This window comes from Carassius gibelio, chromosome B6 (genome assembly GCF_023724105.1).
Source record: "Carassius gibelio isolate Cgi1373 ecotype wild population from Czech Republic chromosome B6, carGib1.2-hapl.c, whole genome shotgun sequence".
Taxonomy (NCBI): domain Eukaryota; kingdom Metazoa; phylum Chordata; class Actinopteri; order Cypriniformes; family Cyprinidae; genus Carassius; species Carassius gibelio.
This window is the reverse complement of record NC_068401.1, coordinates 13,905,107-13,925,402: the sequence shown is the minus strand read 5'-3', so window position 1 is coordinate 13,925,402 and position 20,296 is coordinate 13,905,107. Positions and strand designations below refer to the sequence as shown.

General features: G+C 37.2%; 1 protein-coding gene across 6 annotated transcripts in view; it reads right to left on the bottom strand.

Moving 5' to 3' along the window:
• Window positions 1–20,296, bottom strand: part of LOC127959906 (PEX5-related protein) — a 69,649-nt gene that overhangs the window by 3,496 nt on the left and 45,857 nt on the right. For 2 of the 6 annotated variants that reach the window (XM_052559336.1, XM_052559341.1), the window contains 11 exons: window positions 16,985–17,179; window positions 16,559–16,679; window positions 16,361–16,454; window positions 16,110–16,139; window positions 13,608–13,703; window positions 6,413–6,529; window positions 5,927–6,109; window positions 4,909–4,979; window positions 2,533–2,739; window positions 1,016–1,181; window positions 245–402 (listed from right to left, as the gene is read on the bottom strand). In XM_052559336.1, the coding sequence (XP_052415296.1) occupies window positions 245–402; window positions 1,016–1,181; window positions 2,533–2,739; window positions 4,909–4,979; window positions 5,927–6,109; window positions 6,413–6,529; window positions 13,608–13,703; window positions 16,110–16,139; window positions 16,361–16,454; window positions 16,559–16,679; window positions 16,985–17,179 (1,438 nt within the window). The remainder of the gene's footprint in view (window positions 1–244; window positions 403–1,015; window positions 1,182–2,532; window positions 2,740–4,908; window positions 4,980–5,926; window positions 6,110–6,412; window positions 6,530–13,607; window positions 13,704–16,109; window positions 16,140–16,360; window positions 16,455–16,558; window positions 16,680–16,984; window positions 17,180–20,296) is intronic. The other 4 variants (XM_052559338.1, XM_052559339.1, XM_052559337.1 and 1 more) reach the window with 4 other exon arrangements.

Sequence of the window (20,296 nt, the reverse complement as noted above, 5' to 3'; positions counted from 1 at the left end):
TAAATCTAAACTCTGAAGGCATTTAATGTGGCCCTCATAACAAACAAAAAACCTCTTTAAAAAACCAACCCCTGGGACACAAACGTACCGGCAGTTGAAGAAACACCCATAAATCAAGGAATAAATGTTTCCTTATTATGCCGCATTTATTCCACCAGAACCTCAGGGTCAAAGTATTTAAACCAAAAGTTGGGGGATACATTTTCCATAATTTTCAGGCCAAGCCCAGCTCTCTGTCACAAACCTGTGAGCGCCCATGTTAATGCAGCTGATGCCGAGGTTGTAACGTGAGCGGATGAAGCCGGGCTGGAGCTCCAGGGCTCTGGTATAGGCCTCCACAGCCTCCTCGCTGCGATCTCCATTAGCCAGCGTCGCCCCCAGCCGATTCCACAGCAGGTAGTCCTGTACACACCAACGGCAAGAAGAATCCCCTCCGGCTCAGTGTCATGGATCAAAATAATTATCTCTCTGTGCTTCAAAGATTATGCAGTTACATCTGACTGATTTTTAATACCATTAAGATATGATCAGCTCTCTTTGTTTTAGGGATCAAATATGACCTTTAAGTACAGTGACACTGCGTAAAACAGAGGTACAAAGAAGTTGCCTTGTTCCTAATGTCACAAGAAGCATGATATCAGAGTTTCCCTTCTACTCTGCCATTATCCTTCATCGCATTCACGCTCTGAGCCCCCCAGCAGGCAAGCAGACATTACCAAGTCAAGCAGATGGGGAGGATTTTCGATTGAGTGTAAATGCAGTCTACACAGGGGGACAGAATTTGGCTTAGCAAGCATCAATCGTCGACAAGGTGACCCACAGGGTTCTGGAGTCAGCGCTCATGAATGGCAAAGCTCCCCTCAAGTTTCAAATGAACTGTTTCAAAGATTTCAGAGACACTTTTTAAGCCTCGGTGACTTTTTCCTCCCTCTCTCCTTTGCCCTTTGCCTTTAGGGAGCGTTTCTGTGTGATTTAGCCCCAGTTTGTCAGTCGAGTACACTGAGAAGGGATTTACCTCCGGCCGCACTGACAGCGCTGCGTTGAAGGCTTCCACTGCTTTGTTGAACTCGGAGCTGAGGTTATACAGCACTCCCAACCCTGTCTGCAGGTCTGGGTCGATCGTGTCTGAGTTGTGCTGGGCAGCTTCCAGGTACAGCTCCTTCACCTCGGGCAGCAGGGGGCTGGAGATAAAAACAGGGAGAGAGCGCAGAGACTCAGAGGCTTTGTCCTTCAGGGACGTCCCTACCAGAAACACCATCAAAAGGTGTCATTTAATGCCTAACTTGATTTTACCAAGTGAGACATGTTCCTGGGACAACATCGTTGTTGACCCTGGAACAACATTGTGATTAACCAATCAGATTTGAAGAACCAGTTTATAGATTTTGTGAAGTTTATGCTTAAAATCAGTGTTTGGTGCTTGTACATCAGTGTCATTCATCTATCATTCCCTCTGATTTTAGGGATTAAAATGTTGTTCCAGGGTCAACAAAATATGTTGACCTAGGAACACATCGGACTTGGCAAAATCAGGACGTGCGTCATTTAATAGCTAAGAAAAAAGGAAAGTGGCTCTCTAGAGAGAGATTTAAGTTGTTGGTACCAAAAATATTCCATTTAGGAGGGATTGAAGTGCTACATGCACGAGAAAGTAGGGATTTTTGCAACATGGAGTGCAGTTGTAAACCTGTCACTTTAGCAAGGTGACCAGACGAGCCACTTATCAGGGACATGTTCTACACAGGGTTTCCAAATTGACTTAAAATGACCAGGTTTTGAAACCACGAAAGCGATTCAAAAGCATGGAGATGCTCTATAGCTCTCGTGCTACTATGATGTCATACGATCGATTGTCGCAGCGCAAACACCCAACACCTGATTATTTTAGACAATTTAGAAATAATGTGCAGAACGTGTTCCCGGGAAGCGGCATGTCACAAAAAAATTTTTGTTTAGAAAATAGTTAAAATAAATGACCATCATCCTCTTGGCGTGACAGTGAAATTTTGAGGTCTCTGTGTACAATTACAAAGGTTTGCAGGGCATTTTTTTTTCATATAAATTAATTATTTTTTTTTAAGTTTGATGTAGAAAAATGTTTTATTGTTGGATGTTTTAGAATAAAAAAGTACTTTTTTTAACTTTTTTAATTTAAACGGAGTGGAGTTTAGGCAGGGATTAATGGGGGTTGGGATAAAAATGTGTGCATACAAAAACTGCAAATATATGCACAATAATAGTTTATTGTTTAATTGTTTATCAAAGATGCAACAAATGATATATTCTGCAATGACACATGTTTGAACACGATGGGGACTGACATCATGCATCCGCTAATAAAATACTTTTTTTGGTCTAAAGTAATTGCAAAAATGGCCAAAACTTGAAGCCAGTTCTAAATTGGTTAGCATAATTTGATTATACAATGTTTTGTTTCTACAGTAATGAAATGTATCAATTTTGACTTAAATCCGCCATTTTGGGGGCTGCTGTATATTTCTTTTATGGCACTGGATTTATTTGTAACCATACCAGCCCACTGCGGAAGGGTAGGAGGGTCTCCGTGAACCAGGTGAGGCCTGCAGGTGTGTGCGGCTCTTCAGAAGTTGCTTGTATTTGGGGTTGTGCCTTATCCAGCTCAACAGCGCCTCACACGCTTCCTGCCTCATGCCTGTGTTGGTCAGGCTCACTGCCAGGGCCATGAGGGCCTGGAGGTTGTTGGGGTGGAGCTCCAGACACCTGCACGCACATACAATACGGAAGCATCTAAAGAACCGCTGCTTTTGATGGACACTAATTAGCTGTCTGCCAACATAATGAGAGGCAGATGCTTCCTGATTAGTGCTGGTTTTAATTCATGGGTGAATACTTGTGTCATCTCGTGTGTCTGCACGGAGACCATCTAAATATATTTCATAAAACCAAAATAAATCATTTGCTCAGTTTATGATGGAAGTCACGTTCCCTGTTTTATTAGTGTAAGAAAAAAAACAGAGTGGCTGACATCTGGATTTTGTTTTTAACTGGCTACAAAAGATTAAAAGAATAAAAATGGAAATGTAACGATGCCAAATAAAAGCCTTTGACTAGGTTGTCTTAAAAACATTTCTCTTGCTGTCCATTAAAACAAAAGCAGTGCACATTACTAATGATTTATCTGCAACATCCATCAGAAATTTCAGTTCTAATCTGATCTGATCTAATCAGATTTGGATAAAAGTATACTCACCCCCTCCCAACCCTTTTGCAAAAATAAGATGCCGGCTTTGTCCCAGTTCCCATGCTGACACTATGTACTGAAAAGAGTACTTCAATATTACTTAGGAGTACGTTTTGTGGGACACACCACTATAGGCAAATTCCAGTCTGCATTTTTGGACCTCTGAACGTCAAAAGGAAGTAATTTCACCATTTATGATCACATGAACCTGAGGTTAGTTTATTTTTAACGCATTTTTAATTTAAACACATCTATATCTAACACCAAGGATGCTACATTAAATCGTTCAAAAGTAACAGTCAAGGCATTTACGTTATATACAATTTTTTTTATTTCAAACAAAAGCTGTACAAAAACAGTCGAAAAAGACAAGTTTTGCTTCCTAACTTCACTATGATGTGGAAGAGTTTTATTGCAATTCTGCACTATTTCTGCTCTACTAGTTCTAATCTTGGATTCTATTTAAGACGAACAGGATGTGAACTGCAGCAACTGTGTGGTCCAACCACAGATAATACACCATTTTAAAATGACATCTCAAATTACGTTAGATAATATCAGAGAGGCAGACATGATAAAAGCACTCTATTCAAAAGTGATACGGATACACGGAACCAAAACACAGCTTTGAGTGTCATTGGTGATTAACACACATAGATTGGAGTTTTCACCCCGGTCGCTCAGAGGAACATTGTATGAAATTATGGCTGGCTGTTCTATCCAAAATGAATGTAATCTCCCAAAGGCCTCTGTGCTTATGAAATGCAATTTTAATTGGATCACCAGGTTATTACAGTAGCTCTTTATCTAAAGCAGGAGAGGGCACAGCAGAGAGCTTCGTCTCATTTGGTGTCACAGACAACCGCACGGATGTGTCCGACTCAAGGCCTTCTTCAATTTGAATGGTCGTTTATATTGCTTATACCATTTCTGTTCTGAATGGGGATAATATTAATATTTGGATTCGCAATAAACAAAGACATTTTTAACTTCAATCCATTGCTTACTCTAGCCATAATATTGTTTTCTCCAGTAAAAAAAAAGTAATCTCGTCCAAATCAGGAGAGAAATATGCACATATAAAGCAAAAACGGTCCAAAACAGCTCTAAACAAATATGTTAGTAGATTTTGATGTGAGAGAATAACAGGGGATGGACTTTCTCACTGGAGGAAACACTATTATTTTACAATTAGAAGTGACATTTAAAGTCGATACACCTTTATGTCTAGTTTATTACAAACACACAGCTTTTCACTTCACAGGACATTAATTGATAGACCGGAGTTGTGCGGATTACTTACAATTATTCTGATGGTTTAATCAGATGTTTGAACTCTCATTCTGACGGCACCCATTCACTGCAGCGGATCCATTGGTGAGCAAGTGATGTAATGTTACATTTCTCCAAATCAGTTCTGATCAAGAAACAAGCTCATCTACATCTTGGATGACCTGAAGGTGAGTATATTTTCATCTAATTGTAATTTTGGGGTGAACTATTTCTTTAACCTTAATCTTGACTTGACATTGATGGAACAAACATCAACGATACATCCAGTACTAGTACAAAGCAATCCTGGCTAACTCTGCTTTGGCTTTATTTTTGCCATAAACACATTTGACTTCGTGAGCCAATCATTCTGTGTAAATCATTTGCATATGATTCATGCAGGGATACTTCCTTACCTCTGGAGGGAGACAATTGCTGCCTGCTCATTCTCATTCTCTGCTTGCGTGGTACCCAGCACCAGCCAAGCCTGAAAAGAAAATAGGTATTGAACAATGAGCATTGGGGTTATCACCTTGACTCCGGCGAGGAGCTTCTATTGTGCGCGAGCTACAGTGCTAACCTGGGGGAAATTATTCATTCTCAAAGGCCTGTGGCTCAGACATAGGACACAATGCTAGTGAGGAACTGAATGGGTTTGTGTTGCCATTTCTTGAAGATGATGAATCATTGGATGTAGTATATTGCTAGGAAAATATTTAAAGTTAAGGATGTTGATTCAAGTATCATTAATTATCTGGCTGAATATTTATGCTACGATTCCACAATGAACCATTTGTGGGGTTATGAACACTGAGTAAGACTAATTATTAGAAGATAAGCTTGTTCACTTTGTGTAAGAGGAAACTGCATTTCAAAACCCTTGTGATAAGGCCACAATTTGTGAATACAATGAAAAGTTTATTAATGAGCCGTATTTATAGAATATTTTAACATGGTTGGCTGCATTCTTAATGTACAAAGAATATACTGAAACATACTTATGATATAAAGCAAAATCTCCTCAAAATCGCCACTTGCTTTGTAATATCATCTGTTAAAATTCAGCTTTTTTGGAGACACAATCATTTAGAGGTGGGGTAATTCCAGGAGAAGAGGGATAATCCTCTCTGGGATCTAACTGAAGTATTACATCATTAAATCGTCTGGGGAAAAAAAGGGAACCTTACTCAGTTACCGGAGTGTTAATGGCTCGCCATCAGTCACTGTCAAGTACAATGTCTAATACAGAGCTCTCACTGAAAATTAGTGAGAACATAGAACCCCCTGCCTTTGCTAATCATGCCATGATCTGTAAAATGTTCAGTGTGGGCAAGAACGTACCTAACTGCTTATCACTGTATGGAAAGGTATGACGGTAGTCTGATTGGCAGAACATGTTTTCAAGCTGTGCAGGTGTTGATTTGATGAAAGTACCTGGCCGACTGCTGTTGTTTTATCAGTCCGCTCGCTCACCTCCGAATCCTGAGGATCCTGCAGTACAGCTGCTTCCAGAAGAAGTACAGCGTTAGGCAGGTCGCCCTCTCTGGACTTGCGTAACCCCTCCTCAAATGCATTTGGCCAGTCTTTGAAAGGGTTATCTGTGTGGAAGTAGTACCCCTGAGGAAGAAATAATGGACATAATTAAGTAGTCCAAAATTTATGAGGATTTAATAAAAACATTTAAAAAAATAAAAAATAAAAAATTGTGAAGATTTTACATAATGTAATAATAATAATAATAATAGTAGCAATAATAATAATAATAATAATAATAATAATAAATTAGCTATTATTAAATAATAATAATTATACTTTTTATTATTAGTAGTAGTACTAGTATTAGTATTGTTGTTATCATTATTATCACAATTTTAAATTAATATTTGTTTAAATTATTTGCTCGAATTGTTTCTCCTTTACCTTCTCATGAGGAGACACATTAGAGGGAATCTGTGGTCGATCGTTCTCTGTTAGCCAGTTCCTGCGAGCGAGCTCTTCCCACTCTGCCTGCATCTTATCCCAAAACTCGGTGTCTGACTGAAAGGGATTGGAGAAATGAGTCAGAAAAAATAGCTATGCTGTAAAAAATAGCTTCTACAAATAAGAAATAAATGTTATGTATGAAAACAGTTCTCCTAGCATATAAAACAAGTTTTACTATTTTTTAATACATAAGGTTATATAGATATTTTTTTATTCAACTAATTGTGTAATATTCATATAAGGAGAGCTTAAATAACTGAGTAAACCTTTTAAATTTATCACAAAAATCAATATTAACAGTGGATATAATCAATCTCATGAGCAGGAACGTCACAAAACGGTTAATTGTATAGATATAGATAAAAGTGTCTGTTAAATGAACAAATGTAAACATTATACTGGTGTTAACTCAGATACTAAAACACCAATTTGTACTCCAAATTCGTTCATTTACAGAACTTTTATTTAGACAACTAGGATGCCTAAATGCAACCAGCCATCAAAACTGTTACATATTTAGTTTGCTATAGTTTCAGTTTTGTTCTTGTTTTTGTTCTTTTTTCCACAGTGTCCAGAAAAGCACTCCGTAGCGAAAATGTGTTTTCTGCCTCCGCAACATCAAGCTCTGGGTAAATCTTAGTCTTTAGTGGAGTCTCTGCAGGTGTGCCACTCTCATGAATGCCTTCAAATCTGTATCAACATGCCTCTGAACTCTCTGTGCTCTGCAATCTGAATAATGAATCACTGTGCATGAATATTGATGGCAAGAGGAGACTTACACAGCCACGCAAGCAATCATTCAGCTCTTAGCCATCTAGGACATTTGCAAATCTCATTTAAGGGTTTGATTAATCAAAAAAAATTACTTGCTCATAGCATTAGTCAGCGAACTGAGCGCACCGAAACACTTTGATTTGATGCAGAAGGACAAAATGTTTGGAAAATTAGGTTAAAATGTAAAAAAACAATACTATATCTTTACTTGAAAGCTAAAAACCTCATACATCACTGCCATGTGTTATAAAATCAAAAGTCACCAACCAATCGATATAGGTCACGAGTCCCAGTATCGCTTCATTATGCCTCATATTCACTTATAAAAGCACAGCTATCTGCTTTTCAAAAGCCTTTGTGGCACGATTGCCTCAGAGATTGTATTTATGATGAGGGTTTTCAAAGAATGTTGTGCGACTGAAAGATGATGAGATGTTATTTTGTTCAATGACACATCTTTTGTTGAGGAGATAAATGGCCCTCCGTGTTTTATGATGGGCAACAGCTTCACTAAGTGGCCAATTACGGTAATTGGATGACCCACCCCCTCTTTCCCCCCAACAGCTCAGCACAGAGAGAGTCCAACTAGTCAAAGGTCAAAGTTGAAGACTCATTATCTCTCATCCAGAGAAAGACGGCTTGACTGAACTTTTTAATAGCCAGAAAATTTGTGTTAAGGACATACTTCACAGCACACATCTTCACTGAACACATCAAAGATATTTTCTTGAATCCAGATTGAATCCAGTTTCTAAATCACAGAGCACTCTTAACTGTAACAACATAACATTTGTTAAAAAAAGACATTCACTCACCCTCAAGTGATTTCAACTTACTTTGAGCACAAAAGTTAAATTTTTGAAGAATATCCGAAATGACAACAAAGCACCATAAAAACAAAAAATATTTTTTCTTCTTCTTCTTTTTTTTTTTTTTTTTTACTGAAATAAAGCTGAAATAAATTGGAAGTAGAATTACGTGAAGAACTTAGAAAACTAGAAACAACTTAGAAGCTAAAACAAATATGTTTAAAGGGGTCATATGACGATGCTAAAATAAATAAATAATTTTCCACATACTGTGCATCATTGATGCTCTTCTCTGCTCTGCCTTTCTGAAATGCATCGATTTTTTACAAAGCTCATCCTTCTGAAATGTGAGGTGTGCTGTGATTGGCCAGTTATCCAGTGCATTGTGATTGGTTGAATACCTCAAGGGTGAAATTGAAATGTTAAGCCCCTTACTATATTTGGAAACACACAGCATCTCCACGACTTGGCAACATACTGCAGCAAGTAAATTAAAGCTTTTTTTAAATATTAAGAAACACTATATTGAGCACAATATTTTCCAAATCTTTTGAGCTTGATAACTTTGTCTAAGGAACATTCTCAAAACGTAAGTTGTTTTTCATCGAAAATCATTAATAGTTATTCATGTATGTAGTGAGGTCTGACTCATGAACTGTTCTTTTGAATCAGATTCTTTCAATTAAATGGTTCTTATCTCGTTCACAAGGCCAGGGGATGGTTTTAAAAAGTTAGTCATCTAATTTGTTTTCTTCATGGTCAAAACTTTTTAAACCCATTCACAAAATAGTAGATTGGTCCAATTTGAATAAGAAAAGTAAGACTGCTTAACTAACTCTTGGCTAACTGCTAATTAGTCAAACTGGTGATTAAGACACAATCTTAAAGAGGTGATAACATGATCCATCAAAATTCCTTTGATCTTTCGACATGCAAGTGGTCAATGTGCTATAAAAACAACCTGTATGTTTCAGAACTCAAAACTTTCTGGTTAGTCTAAAAACAGCTTATATTAAAGCCAATCTGCCAAAATTTTATGATGTAATAGTGTGGTTAAACACCGCCTCTGCAGAAGGAGAACAATGCCTGCTTCTACATCACTGCCTATTTAGCCCCACCCACTGATTCACGCAAGTAGGTAAATAACAAGAGCAGCAAAACTTTCTTTTAAATGAAGTGCTAGACTGCATAAGTAAGAACATGGTCCTTTGATCACTTCATTTTACCACGGATTCATTTACAGACAAGACACAATTCAATGCAGGATTACTGGATCCGAAGTGTAAGTAACTGTTATTGATCGTTTGATATGTACTGAGTATTTATGTTTTTAACCCAAATCACAGCAGAGTCCATCTATGAAGGATCTAGGCTGTCAAACATACACAACACAAAGTGGGTATTTACTTCCAAGTCTACAATCTGCCACGGCTGATGAGAAGAGTCAAAACAGTAATGAAAATAGCCTTTTACTTCTAAATGATGATGTTTTTTTTGTATTAAAATCTTCATAACATTATAAATGGACCTCAGAGAACAGTGCAATATAATAAAAAGGCAGTTCATGACCCCTTTAACATAGTGGTTATGTTTATGCAGCTGGCCCCAGTTTTTCACCAATCTTGAAAGCATTTTGAAAGCTCTAGTCACAATTAAATGTAACTGCATGGAAAAGAGTGAATTCGTTTTTTGAAAAAAAAGAGTTTTGGAGTGAACGATTCCTTTATCAACTTTGGTCACCTATTTTGTGCAAAGCACCTTGTCTGTTTCTAAAAATACCTGCTTTGTTGTAATATATGTCACAAACACTGAAAAAGATCCATGAAAAATAACAAGTGTTGTGTTATGACAACCCTGAAGGAGCTCAGAAAAAAGCATTCCTGAACACCCCTGACATTATGTGTCATTAAAGACTGGCATCTTTCCTTTAGCGTTTTCTTTTTACCTCAACTTCATTGTTCGTCCCTTGAGAGAGATTGTGGGATACAGCTTTATAAGCGTAAGAAAGGATGGATGTTGTCAGGAGCTCAGTAGGCCATGTCAGAGGCTTTAACTGGTACACTGACAGCTCCAAAGGGGGTCAGTGCTCGGTCTTCCTCATTTTCCAAAAGACACACATGATCAAGGTCATGCTGTTCCACTGGGGTGAGAAAGTCTTTTTTAATTGGTATTTGTTTCTGATATAGAATGCCCTTTGGTTCACAAGTCTGGGACCTTTATTTCTATTTGGATGGTACACAAAAGCCTACTAGCTAAACTCTATTGGGACATGCTTTATCCTGGAAAAATATTTCTCAATTAGTATTATTGTGTTATTTTCCCGTAAAAATTGTAACTTTTAAATTTAGAAGCAAAACTGCATAAGATATAATTTTTTTAGAACATAATATAACTCGAATTAAGTGTATTCTTTTAAAAAATTGGCACATATTTCTTTTTTTAGGCATACGTCTAACAGGTAAAGAGTAAATGCTCATCAAATACAATTGTTAGATTGGAGAAGAATAACTTTACACATTCAAACAGAACAGTATATAAGAGATATGGACCAAAGTCTGAAAAAAGAAGAAAGTTGGGTTGCAAATAATTATTTGAACTCAAATCAAAGACTCTTTAACAGAGGAGCAAGGGAATATATAATATATATTCATAATTACTAACTAAAAGAGAGCAAGGGTCAGCTCATAATTAGAATAATAAAAACCCCTAAGACATACGTGACAAACAATTAATAAGCTTGAGCATGACAGTCATACATAAAAGTCTACAAATTCCAGTGAGGCTTCTATTAAACTTCTGACAGTTTAGCATATATGAGTCAATAAATCACATGTAAATCAATGCAGTTCATACTTATGAATTAATATGCATCTTATTTACTTAACTAAATAATGCCTAAAGACAGAAATGATCAAGTAACTGCATTACTGTACTGCTACTTCAGTAGCTGTAACATTTTTCTCCCAAAAGCATGAATTTTCTGTCTGGGAGTTTGGTTTGCTGAGCATATAAAAAAGAATTGACAAGCTGTCAAGTCCTGCTGTTAAAAACCGATCCCTGTCATTTTGCATTATCTGAAACATGTCCTGACCTACATGTTAGGAGATGGAAAGGAACAGAAGATGGATTTTGAATAAACATATATGTGTTCCTGTAAATCCAAAGCCTATTGTTGATCATTCTGTTCTTATATTGGAAAACAAATGCTATTATTGGTTTGAAGTGAGAAGTCCAGGTATTATACATCATTTATACATCATTTCATCATGACAGATGCTGTTATTACAGCATAAATCCCTAAATTTAACACACCTTTGTGTAATATTTGGCCCTGACCAGCACAGAGTCACCCGACAGCCTGCGTTCACCGCTCGCTGTCCGCCTGTTTCTAAATAGAGCAGCATAATTTCAGATGTATTCTGTTTCCTGCATCCCAACATCTTCCTCTAAGACTGCGGGGCGTAAAATGTATTTTCCATCTATCTTGCATCTTTATTCACTGCTCAGTAAGTAGCCCAGCCCGACGTTTCCCCATTTCAATTCATTTTAGGCTCCAATATATTTCTTCATTCAGGACATCAACAAATGAAAATGATTGGAAACTACTGTAGCCTCACTGTCCCAGAAAGTAGCTTTCTGGATAATTCAAGACTCTGTTCAGCTTATAATCATATTAAATATATGCAGTTACTTATGGGGGGCTGGAGGCAGAAGAGCAGCTCTCAGAGTGCAGGCCAATGTTCCCGTAATGATCGAAACTCAAGGATAGTGCAATCGATCAACCCTCCATTTGTTCCCATTGCAGCCTTGAGAATCACTACTTACTGTACACAAAGTCCCGCCCCTCTCAGCCCTCTTTCAAACCAAATACTGTCTCAGTCTTATAGTTGTAATGGGCACTGTTTTGCCAGCTACAAATAGGCAGTACAACCAGTGATTCTGTGCACAGCACAAATTCTGCATTGAGTGGTTCTTCGTACTGTAAGTACTGCTCTCACTTTTAGATGAGCCCTTCCTCTTTCTCCTCCATTATTCATCCGTTCTTACAGATCCCCCATCTTTTTGCCCTTAGCACTCTACCTCTGTAACACATGTTATACAATAGCTAGCTTCTTACAAGTGCAACAGCAGACACTCATCAGAACAACATAAACTATTAAGCAGTGAGAACTCTTAACATAGTACATTTTAATGAAAGTACATTGTAATGAAAGATTTAAACATTTTATTTGTAGGTTTTGGTTACTATGCATTTGACTGAAAAAAATAAACAATAAAATGCATTTGTAAAAGACTCTTATCCAAAGCAAAATGCGAAAAAATATTATATTAATTTTAGGTTTTATATATAAAACAATGTTGTTGTTTTTTGGTTGAATGAGAGATATTGTGTCTAAATGTTTTTTCCCCCTTGAGTGACAGGCCTTAGAGTAATTTCTTCCAATGCATCAGTGGTTGTGATCACTGAAGCACAGGAACTGATGTCAGATAGCAGGGTCTCCAGCTGAATTAGCCCATATCTAGTTTCTGTAAGTACAATACCGTCTCCTCTGCCACCTGATGCTGCACGACTGGCCTATTTTCTTTTCTCAGTGAGCGATGGAAAGTTATTAATTGGTTCAACTTATTCCATGAGCAACAGTGATGACATTATAATCAATCAATTATTGAGGGAGGCTAATTAGCATCACATTGTACTTGTGACAGCAAGCGGTTTCCAATCGTCCAAAGCCACAGAAGTAAGGCCATATTAAAATATGAACTTTAACAAAGGGTGCACCTAGATAAGTTTTTTGCATTTTTTTTTAAAATATAAATTATATTAACCATCTCAGTTTATGGGGATAGTTAATCTAAAATGTCTAATGTCTAAAATGTCATCTTTTACTCACCCTCACATTGTTCCAAAAAAAAGTTTTTTCTTTTGTGGAGCATAAAAGAAGATATTTTGAATAATGTTGATAACCAAACCATTTTGTTAACCATCGACTTCCTTTGTATAGATTTATGATGCACAGAAGAAAGTCATACAAGTGAAGGTAAGTAAATGATAACACAATGTATATTTTTGTTCAGCAAAATATACAAGAAAGCCATTTTTATTAACTGGATGATGGTTCTGGCTAATGTGACACAAGTTTATATCAGCTCCAGTTCACAAAGTTTTTTTGTATATTTAAATACATTTCACAGAGTTCCACAGATTCTTTCCAAACTGAACACAGAAAAAAATTCAAATAAGTAAGTTGATAAGAAAATGAAAATGCTATTTGCATCAAATGGAAATCATGGTAGATACTGTTTGAATCAAGTATAAATATCAACAAATAGTGGCAGCTGCTATTTAAGTGTAAATTAAACCAGTATACTATTTATTCTAAAGTACAAATGTCTGAGTAACGAAGGGTGGCGTTAGTGGGAAGAAAATGACTGTCAACAAAGTTGGATTTATGTACTCTGTGTAAACAAAATGCATATTAATGCCCATTAAATATGACCATTAAGTTTTGATGCTTAAGAGATATTTTTAAAGGAGACTTTTGGCTTACCTCCACTGCTGCCTTAGCTCTCTCAAACTCTTCCTCCAGAGACTGGTTTCTGGACAGGAGGGTGCTACCCCACCTTTGGTCTTTGCTCAAACGGCCCTGTCAGACACACGCACACAGAGCAGGAGTCAGAGAACGTGCTCAGCCATCTCTCAGTCACTCTTTGACAGGAGAAAAGGCCCTGCCCTTGCCAACCCCTGATTGCAGAGGCAAGGGGAAATGCCAGCGTTTGCAGCACAGGGTCTTCTTGTTTTCCTTCCTTCCCTCTTTTTCTTTCTCACTTTCACTCCCTTTTGAGGTCCTGCTGTCCACACCTAATGTTCTCACATTCAAAATGGCTCAGGCCTGTCTTTTCATGCACAGCGCGTTGGCCTCACACATTTTTCTCAATATGCAAATCTGAAAATAGCATGGCAGGAGACCTTTGCTCAGCATGAATCGTCAAATATGCACCAGTTTCAACACTGTACACCTGAAGACATGCTTCACATGCGGCAAAGCCATTCATTTTGACTACACTGCTGTGTGTGTAAACCACACAGCAACGGAAAACAAGCTTACTGCAAAATAAAACACTACAGAAAGATCTCAAGGGTTTTATTTTCTCAGAGTCATAAAGGCTTCATCTGGATGGGTTTCAAATTTAGAGGGTGACATATGGGCATAACAAACATTTGGAGGCTTTTGTTTAGATTTGATGGCTTAAGAGACTATAAACAACTACACTATTTTTGTTAAAGGAATAGACATTCAAAAAATGAAAATTGGCTGAAAATGTACTCACAGCCCCAGTTTTCATTCAACTAGGTTATCAAGGGGCTGTCAATCAATTAAAATGGTTAAACTAATTGCATGACATGCCAATTCTTTCACTGCATTTAATATTTCAGTATATCTTCTATCTAGCTGTCTTTAAAGTGGTTCAATGATGGAAAAAATCCTTATTACAAAATTTATGTACTGGCCAGGGGGAATTATTTTTTTAATTGCATTAAAAAAAATGATCACACTAAATGCACATATAAGATTGACAGCCAGAGTTGTTGTGTTTTCAGTGATAATAATGTTGTGTTTTTGGTGCTCCTTAAACTTTAAAGTTGCTTGTCATTTTAATGAATAATGTAATCATAGAGTTACCCTTTAAAATTCACCCTCTGTATGTAGCTTTGTATCTTGTTCTTAGGTCATTCTAAATGTCAAGTGCTGAGCTATCAATGGAAAACTTCCATTTCCCCAATTCAATTCTCAGCATAACAAAGCCTTCCAGGCAGACTGAATCAAAGGAATAGGATGAAGTATTTGCCACCTGCCTCATTGGATATTAATCAATTACCAAGGTTACCAAGTTAAACGGATTTCATACAGGAGGCTATAATGGAGGCCTCAAAAAGGACAATTGGTCTTGCTTCATTGTGCTGGTGCAGCTCTGTATAATTACATTTAATGTGCCCTGTCAGACCCTGTGTCAGTGCAACAATTACCTTTAACATTACACATTCCATTTCCACTGCCACTCATGGCTGGAAGACAATTTGAGCTCCATGTTTTTAGAACCATGCAGTTCACATATACTGATTGCTCCATCATGACTAGTCTTAACAAATGTAAGACAAATGAATCTGTACTCCATATATAAGCTTTATGTATATAGGGTCAATGGCATATAAGAGTGTAAAGAAACATTAATCATATCTATATATTTTTAAAATATGAGTTTTGAAGCTTTAAAATAAAATTTCAGTAATTTAAGTAATTTTTTTTTAAACTGATATTATGAATTATTAATGAATGACTCTAACATTAATTTTTTCATTTTTTATTAATACTTTAATTTAGCAAGTACGTAGACTGAAGTAATGGCTACTTTGCCATCACATTAAAAATTTCCATTTGAAATATAATAATAAAGAAAGCAGTTATTTTAAATTGTAATAATATTTAACAATCTTACTGTATTTTTGATCAAGTAAATGTAGCCTGGGTGAGCATATGAGATAAAACATTAAAAAAAAATTTTTACTGACACCAAACATTTGATCTTTAGTGTATTGATACATTTTTGGGGAGTCACCACATGACTTTTTACAACCTGACTATAAATGTAATGAGCAAATCAAAGGCACTAGAGGAGACACCCACTGGTAGACACCATATGTCTGGTGTAATTTCATTTATGGTTTTCCAAAAGCAAACTCTGCTGTTCATATTGACCAGTGGCTGGTCAATAATTAATTTGATAATTATCTAATCATGATAGATAGCAATACAACAGATCTGCATGCTTCACTGAGGGGAGAAGCGTGTAACATTTGTACCCTGTAGCACCACAAGAAATTTCAAACTGTGACCTGTCACGAGGGCGCCACTTCAGTTCATTACTTGCCATGAAGTATTGACAAAAATGTTTGGTCTTTTTTACATTGAATTTGGTGGTGATGCTGTTGCCATGGTGCAAATGCATAGACCATTCAGCGATTCATACAAAGAGTGCACAGAGAGGCTTACATGTCTTCCACTAATATATTGCCTGTTGAGCTGAAAATAAAGAATTCTAGACGTTAGCACAGAATGTTCCACAATGTACTGAGTGGCTACAAAAACAAACCATTCACAGGTTCAAGTGTATGGACTTACAATAATATGATAAAACTACAACAAGTGGGACACGCGGGAAATAACGTGAAAGCCACTAACACATGCACAGATGAACATGACTCATAAACATGGTGATAAGTGTTGCTCTGTGTTGCACTTACTTGAGTTACTGGCACGGCTTCTGCCTCTACTTTATTACTGACCTCCAGGGAGTTCCTGGGGGCAGTGTCTAGCTGAGTCTTGCAATCCATCGACCTGGGGTTATATCATAAGAAATTGATGTGAAAAAAATGTATTCATATCTTTTAGATATCCAGAAAGTGTGTGTTTTCATACTAATTTTTAGAGCAGCAACTTACCACACAAATTCACCAGAATTTTTTGATGAACGTCTTCTCTCAAGCTTCCACTTTCTGCTACTATTTCGCTCCGGGTGTGGGTTGAGTTCTTCCCATTTGTCCAAAGAAGATGGAACTGCTACTGTAAACAAAATGAGGCCATGCTGTATGACAGAGATATATTATCATACTGCAACCCAAGTAAAACACAAGGAACACCATAGTTTGAAGAATTTGTAGTATGCACATATCGGAGAGGGCAACTACATAACAATATGCAAATGTTTTTTTTGTTTACTGAAAAATTTCTTTTCCTTACGGAACTTGTTCGGTTCATGTAATGAAAAAACTATTTAATTTGTGTAACCATCTAATTTCCCTAGACTGATTTCCGGGAGTGCTTCTCGGTATAACAGCCTTTAGCTTTAGCTGTCTGACCCGTAATACCTGAGTCCAGTGAAATCTTTTCAGGTGTACGGGAACAGGGTGTACTCTGTTCAACATCCACTTGTATCAGCTCTGTTTCATCGGGCTTCTTCCTGTATGATGTGCCCTTAGTAGAAAGAGGGCTCTTCCTGTCTTTGCTGTGTCTTCTCTCACCAGGCTCACTCAGATCCAGCAGGTCCAGAGAGGAGGAGAGTACTGGACATAGCAAAAAGAAAATAAATAAATCTACTTTTATTTATCTTTATTCTCCAGGAGTGTGAGGTACATCCCCTGGTCAATGCCAATTTTTGAGTATAAGTTACCTTAGAAAACTACTAGAGCAAAAGTAAAAAAAAAAAAAAAGTTATGATGGTCTCAAATTGAGTGAAGGTTGGCAGCTTATTTCACCACAGAGGAGAGTTAAGGTTCTGGAAAACAACATTAGCCTATGTCTCATTGTCAAGGAACGTCTATGTGCCATTTGCTCACTGACTGTAAATAGCGGGATAGAATAAATGCTTGAGGGGATAATTCACCCAGAAATTAAAATTCTGTCATTAATTACTCACCTTTGTGTTGTTCCAGACTAGGGATGTTCATTTCGGATATTTTTCCTAACTGACAACAGATGCTCGCTAACTGATTATTAAATAAATTCAATGCACACAGACTGAAGTAGTTTAAGTCTTTGGTTCTTTTAACTGTGATGATTTTGATTCACATTTAACAAAAACCCTCAACAAATTAGAATATGCTGACATGCCAATCGGCTAATCAACCCAAAACACGTGCAAAGGTTTCCTGAGCCTTAAAAAAATTGTCTCTTAGTTTGGTTCACTAGGCTACACAATCATGGGGAAGACTGCTGATGTGACAGTTGTGCAGAAGACAATCACTGACACCCTTCACAAAGAGGGTAAGCCACAAACATTCATTGCCAAAGAAGCTGGCTGTTGTTCTGAGTGCTGTATCCAAACATGTTAACAGAAAGTTGAGTGGAAGGAAAAAGTGTGGAATAAAGATATGCACAACCAACTGAGAGAAAAACAGCCTTATGAGGACTGTCAAGCTAAATCAATTCAAGAATTTGAGTGAACTTCACAAGGAATGGACTGAGGCTGGGGTCAAGGCATCAAGAGCCACCATACACAGAAGTGTCAAGGAATTTGCTGAACCACAGTCAGTGTCAGAGATGTCTTACCTGGGCTAAGGAGAAACTGGACTGTTGCCAAGTGGTCCAAAGTCCTCTTTTCAGATGAGAGTAAGTTTTGTATTTCATTCGGAAACCAAGGTCATTGAGTCTGGAGGAAGGGTGGAGAAGTTCATAGCCCAAGTTGCATGAAATCCAGTGTTAAATTTCCACAGTCTGTGAAGATTTGGTTTGCAATGTCATTTGCTGGTGTTGGTCCATTGTGTTTTTTGAAAACCAAAGTCACTGCACCCGGAGAACTGGAGAACTTCATGCTTCCTTCTGCTGACCAGCTTTTTGAAGATGCTGATTTCATTTTCCAGCAGGACTTGGCACCTGCCCACACTGCCAAAAGCACCAAAATTTGGTTGAATGACCATGGTGTTGGTGTGCTTGACTGGCCAGCAAACTCACCAGACCTGAACCCCATAGAGAATATATTGGGTAATGTCAAGAGGAAAATGAGAAACAAGAGACCAAAAAATGCAGAAGAGCTGAAGGCCACTGTCAAAGAAACCTGGGCTTCCATACCACCTCAGCAGTGCCACTGATCACCTCCATGCCACGCCGAATTGTGGCAGTAATTAAAGCAAAAGAAGCCCCTATCAAGTATGAAGATGTACAGTAAATTAAAAAACCCTCCAGAAGGCCAACAATTCACAAAAAATGAAGTTTTTTTGAAGTACTTATGAAGTATTCTAATTTGTTGAGAGTGAATTGGTGGGTTTTTGTTCAATTTAAGCCCAAATCCTCACAATTAAAAGAACTAAAGACTTAAACTACTTCAGTCTGTGTGCATTTAATTTATTTAACACACGAGTTTCACAATTTGAGTTGATTTACTGAAATAAATGAACTTTTCCCCAACATTCTAATTCATTGAGATGCACCTGTATTTTAGCATTCAAATACATCACAAATACAGAAACATTTGATTTTGTATCGAATGAGAGAACCCAAAGCTGGTTTCAATGTCACTTTAGACTAAATGAATTCATTTTGGCTTGTCGTTTTTAGCTTCTTATATTTTGAATTCTTGTTCTTTTATAAATAGGCTACAGTTAAATTGAAACGATTTGTTGTGGGGTGAGGAGAACTAAAATAGCCTAGCTAGGTTTATAGTGTTTATTATAATGTTTGTAAAAATTTCATGTTGGCAGTAGGCCTATTTGAAATAATAAAATGCAATTTATACACAACTTGGTTTTTTCTCTCTAAAAAACACTATTTTTTAAATATGCTTAGCAAATTTTAAACATGCGGCAAATAAATTACTCGGTTATCATTTAACCGGTTAAACCGGTAAGATGATCGTTCATATTTGGAACTCAAATTTCGATATTTTTTATGAAATCCGAGAGCTCTCTGGCCCTGCAAAGACAATAACAAAACTACAATGTTCAAGGCTCAGAAAGGTAGTAAGGGCATCATTTAAAATAGTGTGACATCAGTGGTTCAGCCTTCAGGGTTAGTTCACCCAAAAAAGATTTACTCACTCTCAAGCCATCCTATATGTATGACTTTCTTCTTTCAGATGAATCCAATCAGAGTAATATAAAAAATGTCCTGGCTCTTCCAAACTTTATAATGGCAGTGGGTGTGTGTTTTCGTTTAACAGTCCAAAATAAGTCCAATAAAGCGCATCTATCCATAGTAAAACATGCCTCACATCGCCCTGGGGGGTGAATAAAGGTATCCTGTAGCAAATTGATGTTTTTTTTTTTTTGTAAGAAAAATATCCATATCTAAAACATTATAAAACATTATGTTTTCACTATCTCTCGCTACCTGTTGTACACAGAAGCCGTTCTGCCCGTATGATGTAGGACCTATGGGTAGCACATGCATTGGTCTCCAAAGAACCAATGTTTGTTTACAGGAGTAAACAAAGCAAATTTTCCTCTTGGCTTGTATTGAAATCCTCCAACATTTTTCTTTACAAAGCCTAATTTTGTACTTCTAATTCGAGACCGATGTTTTGTTTTGCTCTCTCCTCTGCTCTTCCGCATACGTCCTACGTCATCCACCAGAAAGGCACTCTTGAAAGTTACAGAAAGTTACAGATTACTGTTTATAATGCTTTAAATAAGAATATTTGTCTTACAAAAACACATCACTTCATTACATGAGGCCTTTATTCACCT